General features: G+C 63.5%; 2 protein-coding genes across 2 annotated transcripts in view; one reads left to right on the plus strand and one right to left on the minus strand.

The window, feature by feature from the left end:
- Positions 1-3,801, plus strand: CTU2 (cytosolic thiouridylase subunit 2). Its single transcript, XM_088172127.1, has 15 exons — positions 1-392; positions 542-616; positions 1,059-1,137; positions 1,213-1,272; positions 1,358-1,418; positions 1,681-1,790; positions 1,869-2,152; positions 2,234-2,369; positions 2,471-2,602; positions 2,701-2,792; positions 2,861-2,952; positions 3,034-3,085; positions 3,163-3,229; positions 3,306-3,364; positions 3,439-3,801. Exons 1-15 carry the CDS (start codon positions 313-315, stop codon positions 3,485-3,487), a joined length of 1,428 nt encoding a protein of 475 aa, XP_088028253.1. The 5' UTR covers positions 1-312; the 3' UTR covers positions 3,488-3,801.
- Positions 3,726-12,305, minus strand: part of PIEZO1 (piezo type mechanosensitive ion channel component 1 (Er blood group)) — a 24,800-nt gene continuing 16,220 nt past the window's right edge. Inside the window, exons 24-51 of the mRNA XM_088172125.1 lie at positions 12,133-12,286; positions 11,339-11,582; positions 11,154-11,250; positions 10,909-11,077; positions 10,745-10,834; positions 10,560-10,648; positions 10,114-10,185; positions 9,617-9,714; positions 9,438-9,534; positions 9,163-9,237; positions 8,899-9,071; positions 8,707-8,826; positions 8,490-8,587; positions 8,145-8,403; positions 7,879-8,067; positions 7,423-7,702; positions 7,188-7,296; positions 6,948-7,095; positions 6,644-6,858; positions 6,378-6,536; positions 6,151-6,298; positions 5,855-6,043; positions 5,676-5,768; positions 5,394-5,566; positions 5,194-5,316; positions 5,030-5,109; positions 4,588-4,783; positions 3,726-4,497 (exon numbers count right to left, since the gene is read on the minus strand). Coding sequence (XP_088028251.1) covers positions 4,248-4,497; positions 4,588-4,783; positions 5,030-5,109; positions 5,194-5,316; positions 5,394-5,566; positions 5,676-5,768; positions 5,855-6,043; positions 6,151-6,298; positions 6,378-6,536; positions 6,644-6,858; positions 6,948-7,095; positions 7,188-7,296; positions 7,423-7,702; positions 7,879-8,067; positions 8,145-8,403; positions 8,490-8,587; positions 8,707-8,826; positions 8,899-9,071; positions 9,163-9,237; positions 9,438-9,534; positions 9,617-9,714; positions 10,114-10,185; positions 10,560-10,648; positions 10,745-10,834; positions 10,909-11,077; positions 11,154-11,250; positions 11,339-11,582; positions 12,133-12,286 — 4,187 coding nt within the window. The 3' untranslated portion in view covers positions 3,726-4,247. The remainder of the gene's footprint in view (positions 4,498-4,587; positions 4,784-5,029; positions 5,110-5,193; positions 5,317-5,393; positions 5,567-5,675; positions 5,769-5,854; positions 6,044-6,150; positions 6,299-6,377; positions 6,537-6,643; positions 6,859-6,947; positions 7,096-7,187; positions 7,297-7,422; positions 7,703-7,878; positions 8,068-8,144; positions 8,404-8,489; positions 8,588-8,706; positions 8,827-8,898; positions 9,072-9,162; positions 9,238-9,437; positions 9,535-9,616; positions 9,715-10,113; positions 10,186-10,559; positions 10,649-10,744; positions 10,835-10,908; positions 11,078-11,153; positions 11,251-11,338; positions 11,583-12,132; positions 12,287-12,305) is intronic.

Below are 12,305 nucleotides of genomic sequence, written 5' to 3' on the forward strand. Positions count from 1 at the left end.
GCGACGGGAGCGCACCGGGACACAGCGGGACCCGACAGGACCGAGCGGAGCCGAGTGAGAACCGAGCGGAGCCGAACGAGGCCGAGCGGAGCCGAACGGGGTGAGCGGAGCCGAACGAGGCCGAGAGGAGTCGAGTGCGAACCGAGCGGAGCCGAACGAGGCCGAGCGGGGCCCGAGCCGAGCAGGACCCCCGGGGACTCACCGGAACCCACCGGGACCTACCGGGACTCACTAGGATCAACCAGAACCCTCCGGGACCGAGCGGAACTCACCTGGACCCACCGGAATCCACCGGAGTCGAGTGGCGCCGCCATGTGCGACGCGGCGGGTGACGGCGGTGGGTGCGGGGCGGACACGGAACCGCCGCGGCGCCGCCGCGCACCGGGAGACAGGTGTGAGTCCGGTCCGGCCGCGGAATGGACCCCCAGTGCTGCTCCCGGTACTGCCCGGTATCCCCTGGTAACATCCCGGGTATCCCTGGTGCTGCCCGGGGTCCGGGACCAGGTCCCGGTGTCCCCGGTGACCGGCCGTGTCCCCGCAGACACCCCCGAACATGCATGAAGTGCGGGCAGGGCACGGCCGCCCTCGTCATCCGCGTCGGGGACCCCTTCTGCCGGTAAGGGACCTGGCAGGAACAGCGGGACGGGGGACATCAGAAACTGGGGACATCAGAAATTGGGGACATCAGAAACTGGGGACATCAGGGACTGGGGTTTCTGAGTCTCCAGGAGATGGAGGCTTGGGGACAATCAGGGACTGGGGACAGTTGTTCTCAGGGATGTTGAGTGTCTGGGCATTGGGATGTTGGGGCTGAAGACACTGGGGACTTCAAGGTTTGGGACATCGGGGCCAAACAGCATCAAGGTTTGGGGACGTTGAGTTTTGAGAGCAGCGGAGAGGGGACAGTAAGGTTTGGGTTTGGGGACGTGGCGCATGGGGATCATTGGAACTCTGGGATGTTGTTCTCCGGGACATTGGTCTCGGGGATATCAAGGGGACTTTGGCATGAGGGGTTTGGGGGTGTCAGCTCAGGAGTCCCTGTGTCCCCATGTCCCCAGGGGCTGCTTCCGTGACTACTTTGTGCACAAGTTCCGTGCCATGCTGGGCAAGAACCGTGTCATCTTCCCGGGAGAGAAGGTACCGGGAGGGGGATCCAGACAGGGCACCCCGGGGTGGCCCCAGGGCTGGTGACCGTCCCCGCTGTCCCCACAGGTGCTGCTGGCAGTGTCAGGGGGCCCAGCCTCCAGTGCCATGGTCCGACAGGTGCAGGAGGTGAGAATGGGGGTTTGGAGGTGCTCGGGGGGTGCACGGCTCGACAACCCCCCTCACCCCACTTCTCATCCCACTCCTCTGCCAGGGGCTCAGCCGGGAGGCGGCCAAGAGGCTCCGCTTCGTCCCTGGCCTGGTCTACGTGGAGGGTGAGGGAGCCCTGCTGCTGCTCCGTGTCCAGCTGACCATTCCCAGCCCATTCCCTGCTCTGTGTCCAGCTGCCCATTCCCAGCCCATTCCCTGTCCCGCTGCTTGTTCCCAGCTCACTGCCTGTTCCCTGCCCCATTCCCAGCCCCACCATTGACTCCCAGCACAGTGTCCCCTGCACTGTGCCAGGGCTGGGGTGCTGCCACCCCAGGAATGGGGCTGGGGATGTGACAGCAGCCCTGGCACTGCCCCCCTGCCTTCCAGAGGGAGCCGTGTGCAGGCAGAGCCCGGAGCAGCGGGAGCAGACCCTGGCTCAGATGGAGACCCTGCTGCAGGCCACCGGCTTCCCCTACTACCTGATCCACCTGGAGGAGGTATTGGGGTGACATGGGGTGCTGAGCTGAGGGAACGCATCTGGACAGCTTCCCCCGATATCCCTCTCTGCCCCGCAGGCACTGGAGCTGCCCCCGTCCATCCTACAGCCGGGGCTGGAGCGCGCCAGCACATCCAGCCCATCCGGCCCTTCCTACAAGGAGGCTGTGGACAGCTTCATCCAGCAGCAGCGGCAGGATGGGGACAGTGGCACCTCTCTGCCTGGTCACAGCACCCAGGACACGCCAGCGGGACCCTCGGCCACCCCTCGCCTGCCGGACGCTGCCCAGACCCAGGAGCTGCTCCGCAGCTTCGAGGCCGCGGGGACGGCAACGGCGCGGGAGGAGCTGCTGGAGATGCTGCGGTGAGCGACTGACCCTGCCCGGTGCCAGCACCTGTGCCAGGCAGGCAGGGTGGCTCTGATCTGCTGTCACCTCGTCCCCAGGACCCACCTGATCGTGCAGACAGCCCGGGACAGGGGCTATGCCAAGGTGATGATGGGCGAGAGCCTCACACGCGTGGCCATCAAACTCCTCACCAACCTCTCCCTGGGGCGCGGTGCCTTCCTCGCCGTGGACACGGTGAGCTGGGGACAGGCACCCACACCCGAGGGGTGACACGATGCCACCATGGGGGTACGGCTTGATGGTGGCACAGTCCCCTGGCAGCCCTGCATCCACAGGGCTTCACGGACCAGCGCCACGGTGACGTGATGGTGGTGAGACCCATGCGGGACTACACGGCCAAGGAGATCGCCTTCTACAACCGCTTCTTCAGCGTCCCCACCGTCATTGTGCCACCCCTCTTCACCAAGGTAGGGGGGGTCTCGTGGTGGGGAGCCCACACTCTGTGTCCCCACAGCAGGGACAGGACCTCCCAGTCCTGCCCTGCCCTCTCTCTTGGCTCCCACAGCGCCGGGAGAAGCCCAGCATCCACCAGTTGGTCGAGCGCTTCCTGCTGGGACTGCAGGAGGAGTTCCCCTCCACCATCAGCACCGTGTACAGGTACAGGGGGTCCCTCTGGGGGTGTGGGGGGGTTTGGGGTGCACCCACTCACCCTGTGTTGGCTGCAGGACGGGCGAGAAGCTGAGCCCGGAGCCAGCCAAGGCCAGCAGCGAGTCCCAGCGCTGCCTCCTCTGCCTCTGTGGCCTGGACACCGATGGGGGTGAGTGGGGAGGGCACTGGGGGGCTCAGGGGAATTTGGGGAGCAGCTGTGTACCCCTCAGTGACCCCCTGGCTCTTACAGAGGAGGAGTTGGCTCTGGAGCCCACGCTGATCTTGGAGGAGCCAGCAGCAGGGTGAGCATATGGGCTGGGGGGGGGGACTCCAGATTTCCAAGGTGACAGCACTGAGTGTCCCTGTCGCTGTCCCACAGGGTTGAGAGCAAAGCTGCCTACATCCCCCTGCTGTGCTACAGCTGCCGCCTCACCTTCAAGGAGCTGGTGAGGTTTTGGGGTGCAGGGGGGTTGGTTCTCAGGGGTGGTGGGGGTCCCCAGGCTCACAGCCCCTCTCGTGCAGGGTCCCCTTGACACGCTGCCCCCCTACGTGCGCGCCGAGGGCCAGCGCAGGATCCGCAGGTACCGGGGGTGGGGGGCACCTCCCCACCTGCTCAGCCCCGGGGCCGTGTCCAACCCGTGTCCATCCCCTGCAGAGCTGAGATGGAGCAGGACCAGGAGAACCAGGAGTCCAGCAAGAGCTGAAGGGGCTGGGGACAGCAGGGGACACATCTCCATCCCACTGTGGCACTGCTGGGACAGGTGCCACTCCTCAGGGACAGCCCAGAGGGTGCTGAGGATTCCTGACACCCAGGCAGCTTTTATACCCCATTTCTGTCCCAGCAAAGGGCAGGGAGAGCCCTCAGCCCCTGTTTATTGGGGGCTGGGGTACAGGTCCCTGGTCCCTCCCACCTCCCTGCCCCAGCTGCCTGTCAGCCAGGGAGGCCTCAAGTTTGTTTTATTCAATATCTGTATAAATAAACCATTTGAATTAATTAAAAAAAAAAAAAAAAACCAAACTCGAAGTCACAAGTGTCTAAAGTCCAACTGGGGCTGCCAGACCCCCTCAAACGTGGGGGGGCCACAACCCAGGACCCCCATCCTGGAGCTGGGGGGAAGGGGGCTATTGCTTGAATTCAACCTGGTTCTGGAGCAGGGCTGGGGCCAGCAGGGAGCGGGGCACGGGCTGGCTCTTGACCCCGACCCCATCCCTACCTGGCAGCCAGGGGTGCCCAGTGGGTGGGGGGGCCACCTCCTGTCCCCCTCCCCGGGAAGGCACAACATGGTCTGTGCAGGCTTCAAAGCAACGTAGAGGAAAACATCCAGAAAAACATCCTCCCTCCAAGGGAGCGCCCAGAACCCCACATCCCACTGCCTGCCGGGCCGGGGTGCAGCCCCAGCTGCGGGGGCTGCTTAAGGCATTGGCGGTGATGTCCCTGTCAGGGGGGGCTGGAGCCCCTTCCCCTTAATTCTTCTCCCGTGTCCACTTGATCATGGTCTCGGGCGAGCGGTAGAGGAAGATGAGCTTGGCGTAGAGCTCCTCCTCCAGCTCCAGCTCGCCCGTCTCCCGCACCAGGAAGATGTCCTGGCACAGCTTCAGGATTCGATCCACGCAGGGCAGCTCCTCGAACATGATGGAGTGGGAGATCTCGCTGAAGAAGCCCCGCACGAACTTGCCAATCACCAGCACGATGGACACGTAGAGCCCCATGATCCTGCGAGGGGGGTTGGCACATCCTAAATCCCTGGATATCTCCCCAGAAATTCCCTCTGCATCCCCCCACGCCCTGACACCCTCCACGTACCCGTAGCCAGCCAGGAAGCCCAGGCTGGGGGGGCTGACTTTGTCGTTGAAGATGATCATGGGGAGGACGTTGCCTTCCTGGGGTGGGGCGTCCTTCAGCCTCAGCACCCACCACTCCACAAAGTGCTCACCGGGGCCAGAGCCCCTGTGCTCCCGTTTCAGCTGCACCTCCACGTCCAGGTAGCTCTCCACGTCATCTGGAGAGGGTGACACCGTCAGGGCACGGCCCAGTGGCTGCTGTGCTCTTAAGGATGATTTTTTTGGGAGGAGACACAGTGGGGACTCACATCCTCCTTGTCCACTGGTACCCAGCACGGCTACTGGTGTGCTCCCAGTGCTGATTTTTTAGGGAGGGACACACTGGGACTGATGTCCTTCCTCCCTGTCTTCAGAGAGGTGGCACCCAGTGCTGGTTTTCTTGTGGGGGACACCTTGGGACCTACCTGGCAGCAGCTGCTTGACAGGTTCAGCTTCGAGGCCAGTGGGCGCCCGGATGTATTTGGGGAAGAGTTTGGGCAATACCCTACAAGAAAGTGGAGTGATGGGGGGAGGGTTACACCATCCCACTGAGCACAAGGGTCCAGTCACCCCCTCAGGGGACACTCACACGGGGTCATCCCTGCTGCCATCCAGCATCTGGGCCAGCTCCAGGCGCTGGTGTGCGCCAGGCTCCAGTTCTGTGCTGTGCTTGCCGTAGGCGTTCTCCACCGTGCCCCCCTTGCCCAGGTCCCTGCGGGCAGGAGAGGCTCAGTGAGGGCAGGGCGGGTGCAGGCAGGGCTGGCTCCTCCCCGGCCGTGCCCGAGGTACCTCTGGAAGCTCCAGGAGAGGTGCACGGTGATGTCGGAGGAGCCGTTCTGCAGCTCCAGCCGCATCTGCTCGCGGCTGGGGGGGCTGATGCTCCACAGCGAGCCCGAGCTGCCCTCGACGCGCGCGGTCACGATGTCCTCGTCACCGTAGAGGGTGATGAACTGCATGGCCAACTGCCACCAAAGGGGGGGACACGGCTCAGCTCCTGCCCTGGCGGCTCTGCCAGACCCTGCCCCAAGCAGCCAGCAGGGATTTTTTTTGGGGTGGGGAGGGAGGATTTACCGGCTCGCTCTCAAACTCCGCGGTGAGCTCGTCGTAGTCCTCGGGGGTGAAGGGCTGGATGTATTGCTGCTGGGAGCTCGTGCTGAACAGAGGCTGGGAGGGGACAGGGGACATCAGCCAGGCAGGGCACGCTGGTGTCCCCCATCTGGGCACCCCAACAGCCACCCCCACATCCTCACCTCGTACCCCCCCAGCTTGAGGGTGACGGTGACATCGATGGGGTGGTTGATGACGCCCACCACGGAGCGCACCAGGGACATGAAGAGCAGCGGGAACCAGATGATGCCCACGAGGAAGAGGATGATGAGGCCGCCCATGCCGTACTTCACCACCTTCTTCTTCTTCTGCCCCTTGGGCTGGGGGTATTTCTGGGGTGGGGGCAGACAGCACACGGTGTAGGGTGTGCTCAGGGGAACCCCAACAAACCTTTAAGAGGGGTTTAAGCGGGGGATCCTTCCTGGCATAGGGGCTGTACCTTCTCAGTCTCCCGGCTGCACTTGATGATGAAGATGTTGGCGTAGATGTCCTCCACACACATCCAGTTGGAGAGGGACAGCGTGGTGTCCGTCCACACCCAGTCCATGACGGCCCGCAGCTCCACCAGGAAGGGCACGAGGCGGAACCTGGGGGCACACGGGGACAGGGCAGTGGTACAGCAGCACCCTCGGGGTGCCTGGGGCTCCCTGCGGCCCCCTGCCCTACCCCTGGAAGAGGAAGAGGTTGAGGTGGTTGTATTTCTTGGTGAGGAAGTTGCCCAGGATGCGGGTGGGGTAGCCACAGCGGATCTGGTAGGCCGACAGACCAAAGTAGATGCACTTCACAAAATACCACAGCTGGGCCACCGTGTTTTGGCGGAACAACCTGCAGGAGGGACGTGCCACTCTTCAACCTGGGCCACCACGTGGGCTTGGGGACACCAAGGTGCCACGCAAGGACCACGCTGTGCCAGGGAATCCTTTGGGACGTACCTTTGGGTGACGGCAGGCAGTAAGAAGAACATCCAGAAGTGGATGCCAAAGACCAGGGTGACCTGGAAGATGAGCTTGCCCAGCACGGTCTTGCGGAGGTAGAGGGCACGGTCGATGACCATGGTGGTGAACTGGAAGAGCAGCATGAACAGGAAAGCCTCCGGCACTTGGTTTTCCGACAGCGAGGAGGTGATGTCGGCGGCCGCCGAGTATTTCTGGGGTGCAGGAGAGGTCAGAATGTGGCCCAGCCTCACCCCTGTGGTGGAGGCAGGACAGTCAGGGCCCTGTGGGACTCCCTGCTCACCCCAAAGGCCCAGAAGCCGAAGATGATGATGATGAAGTCGACCACGTCAGCCAGGAACATGTAGGCGTAGACGTCGGTGGCTGCATGGTTCTGAGTGTCCAGGATGTCCTGGAAGAACCTGCGCACTGGCTGGTACATGTTCCGTGCCCTGCAGGGACAGGGGACACAGGGGACACAGGGGACAGGTGACTGGGACTGCACACCACAGCCCCCAGCCCAACCAGCACCACCGTAACTCACATGGTGAGGAAGAAGCCCTTGACCCGCAAGCCAAACTCCCTCAGCTTCCTGTGAGCGTGGCTCTCTTCTGACACTTCCTCCTCCTCTTCCTCATCCTCCTCCTCATCCCCTTGAAGTGAGGCACAGTGTGGGTGACCGCCAGGGTGCTGCAGGGCCACATCCTGCCCGACCCCAGCATGCTGGGGGTGCCAGCTTTGCCCTTCACCGTGGCATGAGGGTTGGGAATGGTGCTCACCTTCCACTGGAACCATCTCCAGGGCCTTCCTCTCCTGCTGCCTCCTCCTCCTGAAGCGGAGCTGTGTGGCCCCAGTGCTCTCCTCCTGCTCTATGCAGTCTGGCCCCAGCTCCTGCTCTGGCCCTGTGGCTGCTGCCAGTGCTCCTGGCTGGGCTGGAGCCTCCAGCCCTTCCTCAGCCACGGCTGGTGGTGCAGACACGGCTTCCTCTGGCTTCTCCTCCCCTTCCTTGCTCTCCCGCTTCTCCTCTGCTGTCTTTTCCTGGTCCCACAGCCCAAAGGACTGCAGAGGGACATGGTCAGGGGTCCAGCCTCACACACCTCACTCCCCATCCTGCAGCATCAACTCCCACCAGCACTGGTGGGAAACCACAGCAGAGCCGCCCAGCACCCACTGGGCTCAGCCTGGAGCCCCCAGCAGCAGCTCCAGCTCCCCCCAGATGCCCACCCAGGGCTCACCAGCAGCAGGGAGCGATGGAAGAAGAGGGCCAGGAGCTGCACGAGGTCATACTTGATGTAGTGGGTGGACTTCTCCAAGCCCAGGATGCGTGGTGGGAAGAAGGGCTTGCCCTCGTGGCGCAGCAGGGTGATGTAGCCATTCCAGGGGAAGAACCCAAACTGGAAGAGGTACTTGACCACCACCATCACCTGTGGGGACACTGGGGTCAGTGGGTGGCAGCGGGGGCCGGGTGGCACTGTCCCTTCACTGGCCACCCCCTGCCCACCTCGGTGAAGATGATGGCCGTCATCCAAAACCGCTTGGTGGGCCGGGGGATGGAGAGCATGGCCCAGAGGAAGACGAGGATGGGCAGGAAGACGGAGATGATGGAGGCAGTGACCATGTTGTTGAGGATGATGACGAAGTAACAGAGCAGCTCGGAGTGGGCGGTCACACAGCGGTACCCAGCCAGCAGCAGCTTCAGGAACCGGTTGTGGGATTGGTAAAACTGCTCTGACTCCTCCAGCTCGGAGACACACAACCTCCTGTGGGGTGCAGGGCTGGGGTGAGCCCTCCTGCCAGCCCCCATCCCCGTCCCGCTGTCCCCAAACCCCGCTGTCCCCACGTCCACCTGCTCTTGAGGAGCTCACTGGCCGTCCGCCTGCGCTGCTGGGGCACGGCCAGGAACTGCTGAGCATCAGCCACGTCCTCCAGGCTTGCCGCCTGCTCCTGGCTGCTGGAAGAAGGGGTAGCTCTTAGGCACCCGCTGGGGATGACACAGGGACGGGGATGAGCCCCCTGCCCCACCTGTGGCACTGCCAACACCCCCCTCAGGGGTTTCTATGCACCTGCCTGGAAGTGCTGCTTTGGGAATCTGCAGCCAAGGAGGCAGACGGGCTCAGCTCCTCCGGTAACTCCTCCGGCAGCACATAGAGCTCATCTGGGAACCTCTCGTTGATCTCCTCTCCCTGTGGCAGGCAGGACGTCAGTGCCACCGTGGGGTGCCACCCTCCCCACCCCAGTGTCCCCCTCAGGCTCACCCTGGCCAGGCGCTCTGCCATGACGCATCTCTCGAGGCGCAGCACACGGGACATGTCCCTGTGCTCCTGGGTGCAGGTGTCCAGCCACTGGGTCAGCCCGTCCACCAGGGCCTGGCACAGCAGCCACAGGAACCTCAGCGTGTTCAGTGCCCGCTGCAAGACGTTGCTGCGCTCTGCCAGGGCAGAAAGAAGGGTGCAGGGTGACTCGTGCCCACCCAGACCTCCCCAGCACCCCCTTGAGCTGCAGTCCTGCTGCCCACCTACCAGAAGTTTCCATGGTCTCTTCCTCCCGGCTTTCAGCCTCCTCAGGAGCCTCCACCTCTCTCCTTATGCCATCCTCTGCAAGGGTCAGACCCCAGGGAAGGATGAACATCATTTTTGGGGCTCTCCCATCCACCACCCCATCCCCTGTCCCCCTACATCCATCCACCTTAAAAGTCCCCCACACCAGGAGCGCCCTGCCAGGGCACACAGTGGGCACCAGGCAGGGCTGTGTCCCCTCCTGTCCCCTCAGCCCTATTTTGGGGTGTCACACTCACCTGCAATGCTCTCAGTGCTGGGTGACTCAGGCTGCTCAGGCTGCTCCTGCTGCCTCAGCACCGTCCTGGTGTTGGTCACCCAGGCCTGGTAGGCGAGCTGGAGGAGGACAGGGGCCATCAGCACCCTGGGGACACTGCCAGCCCCCCAGCTGGCTCTGCAGTCCCCCAGCCCTGCTCACCTGGAAGGCGCTCGGCCTCTCTGGCCGTGGCTCCTCCTGCACCTCCTCCTCCTCCTCGCTGTCCGACTCGAAGAGGAAATATTCCCCGGAATGCAGCACTGCCGGGGGGCACAGGGTGTCACAGCACAGCCAGGGCCACGGCAGGGCTGTCACACCCCAGGCTGGCCCCGCTGCCGTCTCCCAGGGCTCTGCCTGGCACCGAGGACACCCGTGGGGACATCAAAACCAACAACTCAACTGCCACGTCCCCAAAGCGGCGTCGCTCGGAGGTGACCGACGTCGGTGACCCCAAACCCAGCCTGGCACCCCCAGTCCAACACCCCATTAGTGTTGGGGAGCAGAGAAGCCATGGTTAGTGCTCTGCAGCCGAGCCTGGGGACAGGGGACATGCAGGGTGTCACCTTAACCAAGCAGTGCCACCAGCACCTCGCAGGTGTTAGGGGGGACCTCTCTGAGGGGGGGGCTGTGCCCTGTTATGCCCCGTGCCAGGGCTGTACCTGTGGCATGGTCTGACCATGGCTGCCACCAGCGCTCCCTCTCCCGGGATGGGTCTGTGGGGTCACCAGACTCTGTGGGATGGCACATGGGGCTGAGGATGGCCACACTCAGGGCACCCAGCCTGCCTAGGGGGGCACTCAGGGCACCCACCCTGCCTGGAGGGGCACTCAGGGCACCCACCCTGCCCTGGGGGTACACTAAGGGCACCCACCCCTCCTGGGGGGACACTCAGGGCATGCATCTCACCTGGGGGGGTACTCAGGGCACCCACCCTGCCCTGGGGGACACTCAGGGCATGCATCTCACCTGGGGGGCACTCAGGGTGGGAGGGGTCACCACAATGCTCCACAGGGCTCCACCACGATGGGTGTCAGTGATAGGTCACAGTGCCACCCGTGTGTCCAGAAAGGAGTTGGGGACAGGGGAGGGTCCCCATGGCTCTCACCTGGTCTGGCCCCTTCCTGCCCCAGGCTGGTGCTGCGGGGCAGCCTCTCCTGGTGGTACTTCTGCTGCTTGGCTCGGATCCGCTCCATCCTGGAGGCACAGGATGCTGCAGAGCCCGCTCCCCCAGGCCCCCAGGGGCACCCCATACACAGAGCGGGGTCCCAGTGCCCCCCAAAACCCACTCACTGCCGCTTCAGCTGGTCCAGCGACTTCTTCTCGGCTCGCCGGTGTGCGTGCAGGCTCTTCACGATGCTGGCCTTGAACAATGCCACACCCCTGGGGGACAGGGACAGTGGAGGGTCAGGGTGGCCCCCAGCACCCATGGGGACGCCCCAGGACCTCAATCCCACCTGGAAGCCTGCAGGGCAGAGGCTTGGAGGTTCCACATGACGTGCAAGTAGTAGGAGCTGAGGAAGATGCGGCGCTGGAGCAGGAGGAAGAAGAAGCAGATGCTGTCCCACATGATGCCAGCCTCCTCCACGGGCAGCGTGCAGTCGTGGTCCTTGGGCATCGCCTTGGCTGGCAGGCAGAGGTGCAGGCAGGTCAGGCAGCAGCCCAAACCTGCAGCCCTGAGCCCCCCGGAGCAGCAACTCACGGTTGTAGTAGCCCTTGACAGTGCAGACGAGGCTGAAGAGCTGGATCACCCAGCAGAAGTTGCTCTGCATTTGCTGCACGAAGACGCAGGACAGGAGCTGCGGGCAGAGAGGGCACACACGGCTTTGTCACCACCCCGGGGATGGCCAGGGTGACCTGAGGAGAAGCAGGTGGATCACAACACACCGACAGCATGTTTTTGGAGATGATGATGGTGATGTTGTAGAGGATGAGGCAGTCCCAGAGCGCCAGGCGGGCGCGGGCCGGCTTGCGCAGCATGGCAGTGCCCGAGAGCAGCAGGTAGAAGCAGGCCAGCAGGTAGCCCAGGCCAAAGAGGCTGATCCGGTTGGCACCAGTGATGAAAACCACCACGAGGACAGCCCAGAAGAGGTAACGGAACACCACCACCTTCACCATGTCCAGGTAGGATCTGTGGATGGGGTGGTCAGAGCAGGGGTCTTCGGTCCCAGTCCCCCCCACCAGCCCTATCAAAGGGCTTTGTCCCAGTTTATGGCACAAAGCCTGTGAGGGTCCAGCACCATCACCAGGGGTGTCCTGGACCACCTCGTCTCCTTCAGAAGAGCCTCAGGGAGTTCCTGCTCCAGCCATCATGTCCAAAGGGGTTCCAATCCCATTCTAGAGATCCCAGCCCAGCAGGTCCCACTCCCTGAAGGTCCCATCCTACCCATGCCTCAAGGGGTCCCATCTCAGGGGATTTGCCATCCAAGAGTGGGATCTCATCCCTATCCCAAAGGGTCCCATCCCAAGGGGTAACCCATTTTGTTCATTCCCCAAAGTTTGGCATCTCAAGGTTGAAATTCCAAGTGTGAGATTGTGTCCATACCCCAAGGGGTCTCATCCCAGCTGGGTCCCATCCTGTTCATTCCCCCACCCCAGAGGAGCGCCCCATTCACTGCCCACAGAGAATCCCGTTCCCATGACTCCAGCCCAGGCTGGGGTGCTGTTCTGGGGGCACCCACTTGCAGTAGATGAAGTTTGGGGTGGGGTTGTAGTGGTCCTGCTCCCGGTCCAGCCGGTCCGAGTTGTCCCCGGCCGCGCTCAGCCAGGGCTCGGAGCGCTCAGCCTCAAACACACGCCACTGCTGGGCTGCACACAGCAGCAGCATGAAATCATCTGAGGAAACAGGGGTCAG

Source organism: Sturnus vulgaris, chromosome 12 (assembly GCF_052056855.1).
Source record: "Sturnus vulgaris isolate bStuVul1 chromosome 12, bStuVul1.hap1, whole genome shotgun sequence".
Lineage (NCBI taxonomy): Eukaryota > Metazoa > Chordata > Aves > Passeriformes > Sturnidae > Sturnus > Sturnus vulgaris.

Bases quoted from the DNA above. Each gene is read 5' to 3' on its own strand.
- CTU2 (XM_088172127.1), top strand. From the start codon at position 313: ATGTGCGACGCGGCGGGTGACGGCGGTGGGTGCGGGGCGGACACGGAA. The intron at 2,793-2,860 runs GTACAGGGGGTC...TGTTGGCTGCAG, and splicing joins ACCATCAGCACCGTGTACAG to GACGGGCGAGAAGCTGAGCC. The intron at 3,365-3,438 runs GTACCGGGGGTG...CATCCCCTGCAG, and splicing joins GGCCAGCGCAGGATCCGCAG to AGCTGAGATGGAGCAGGACC.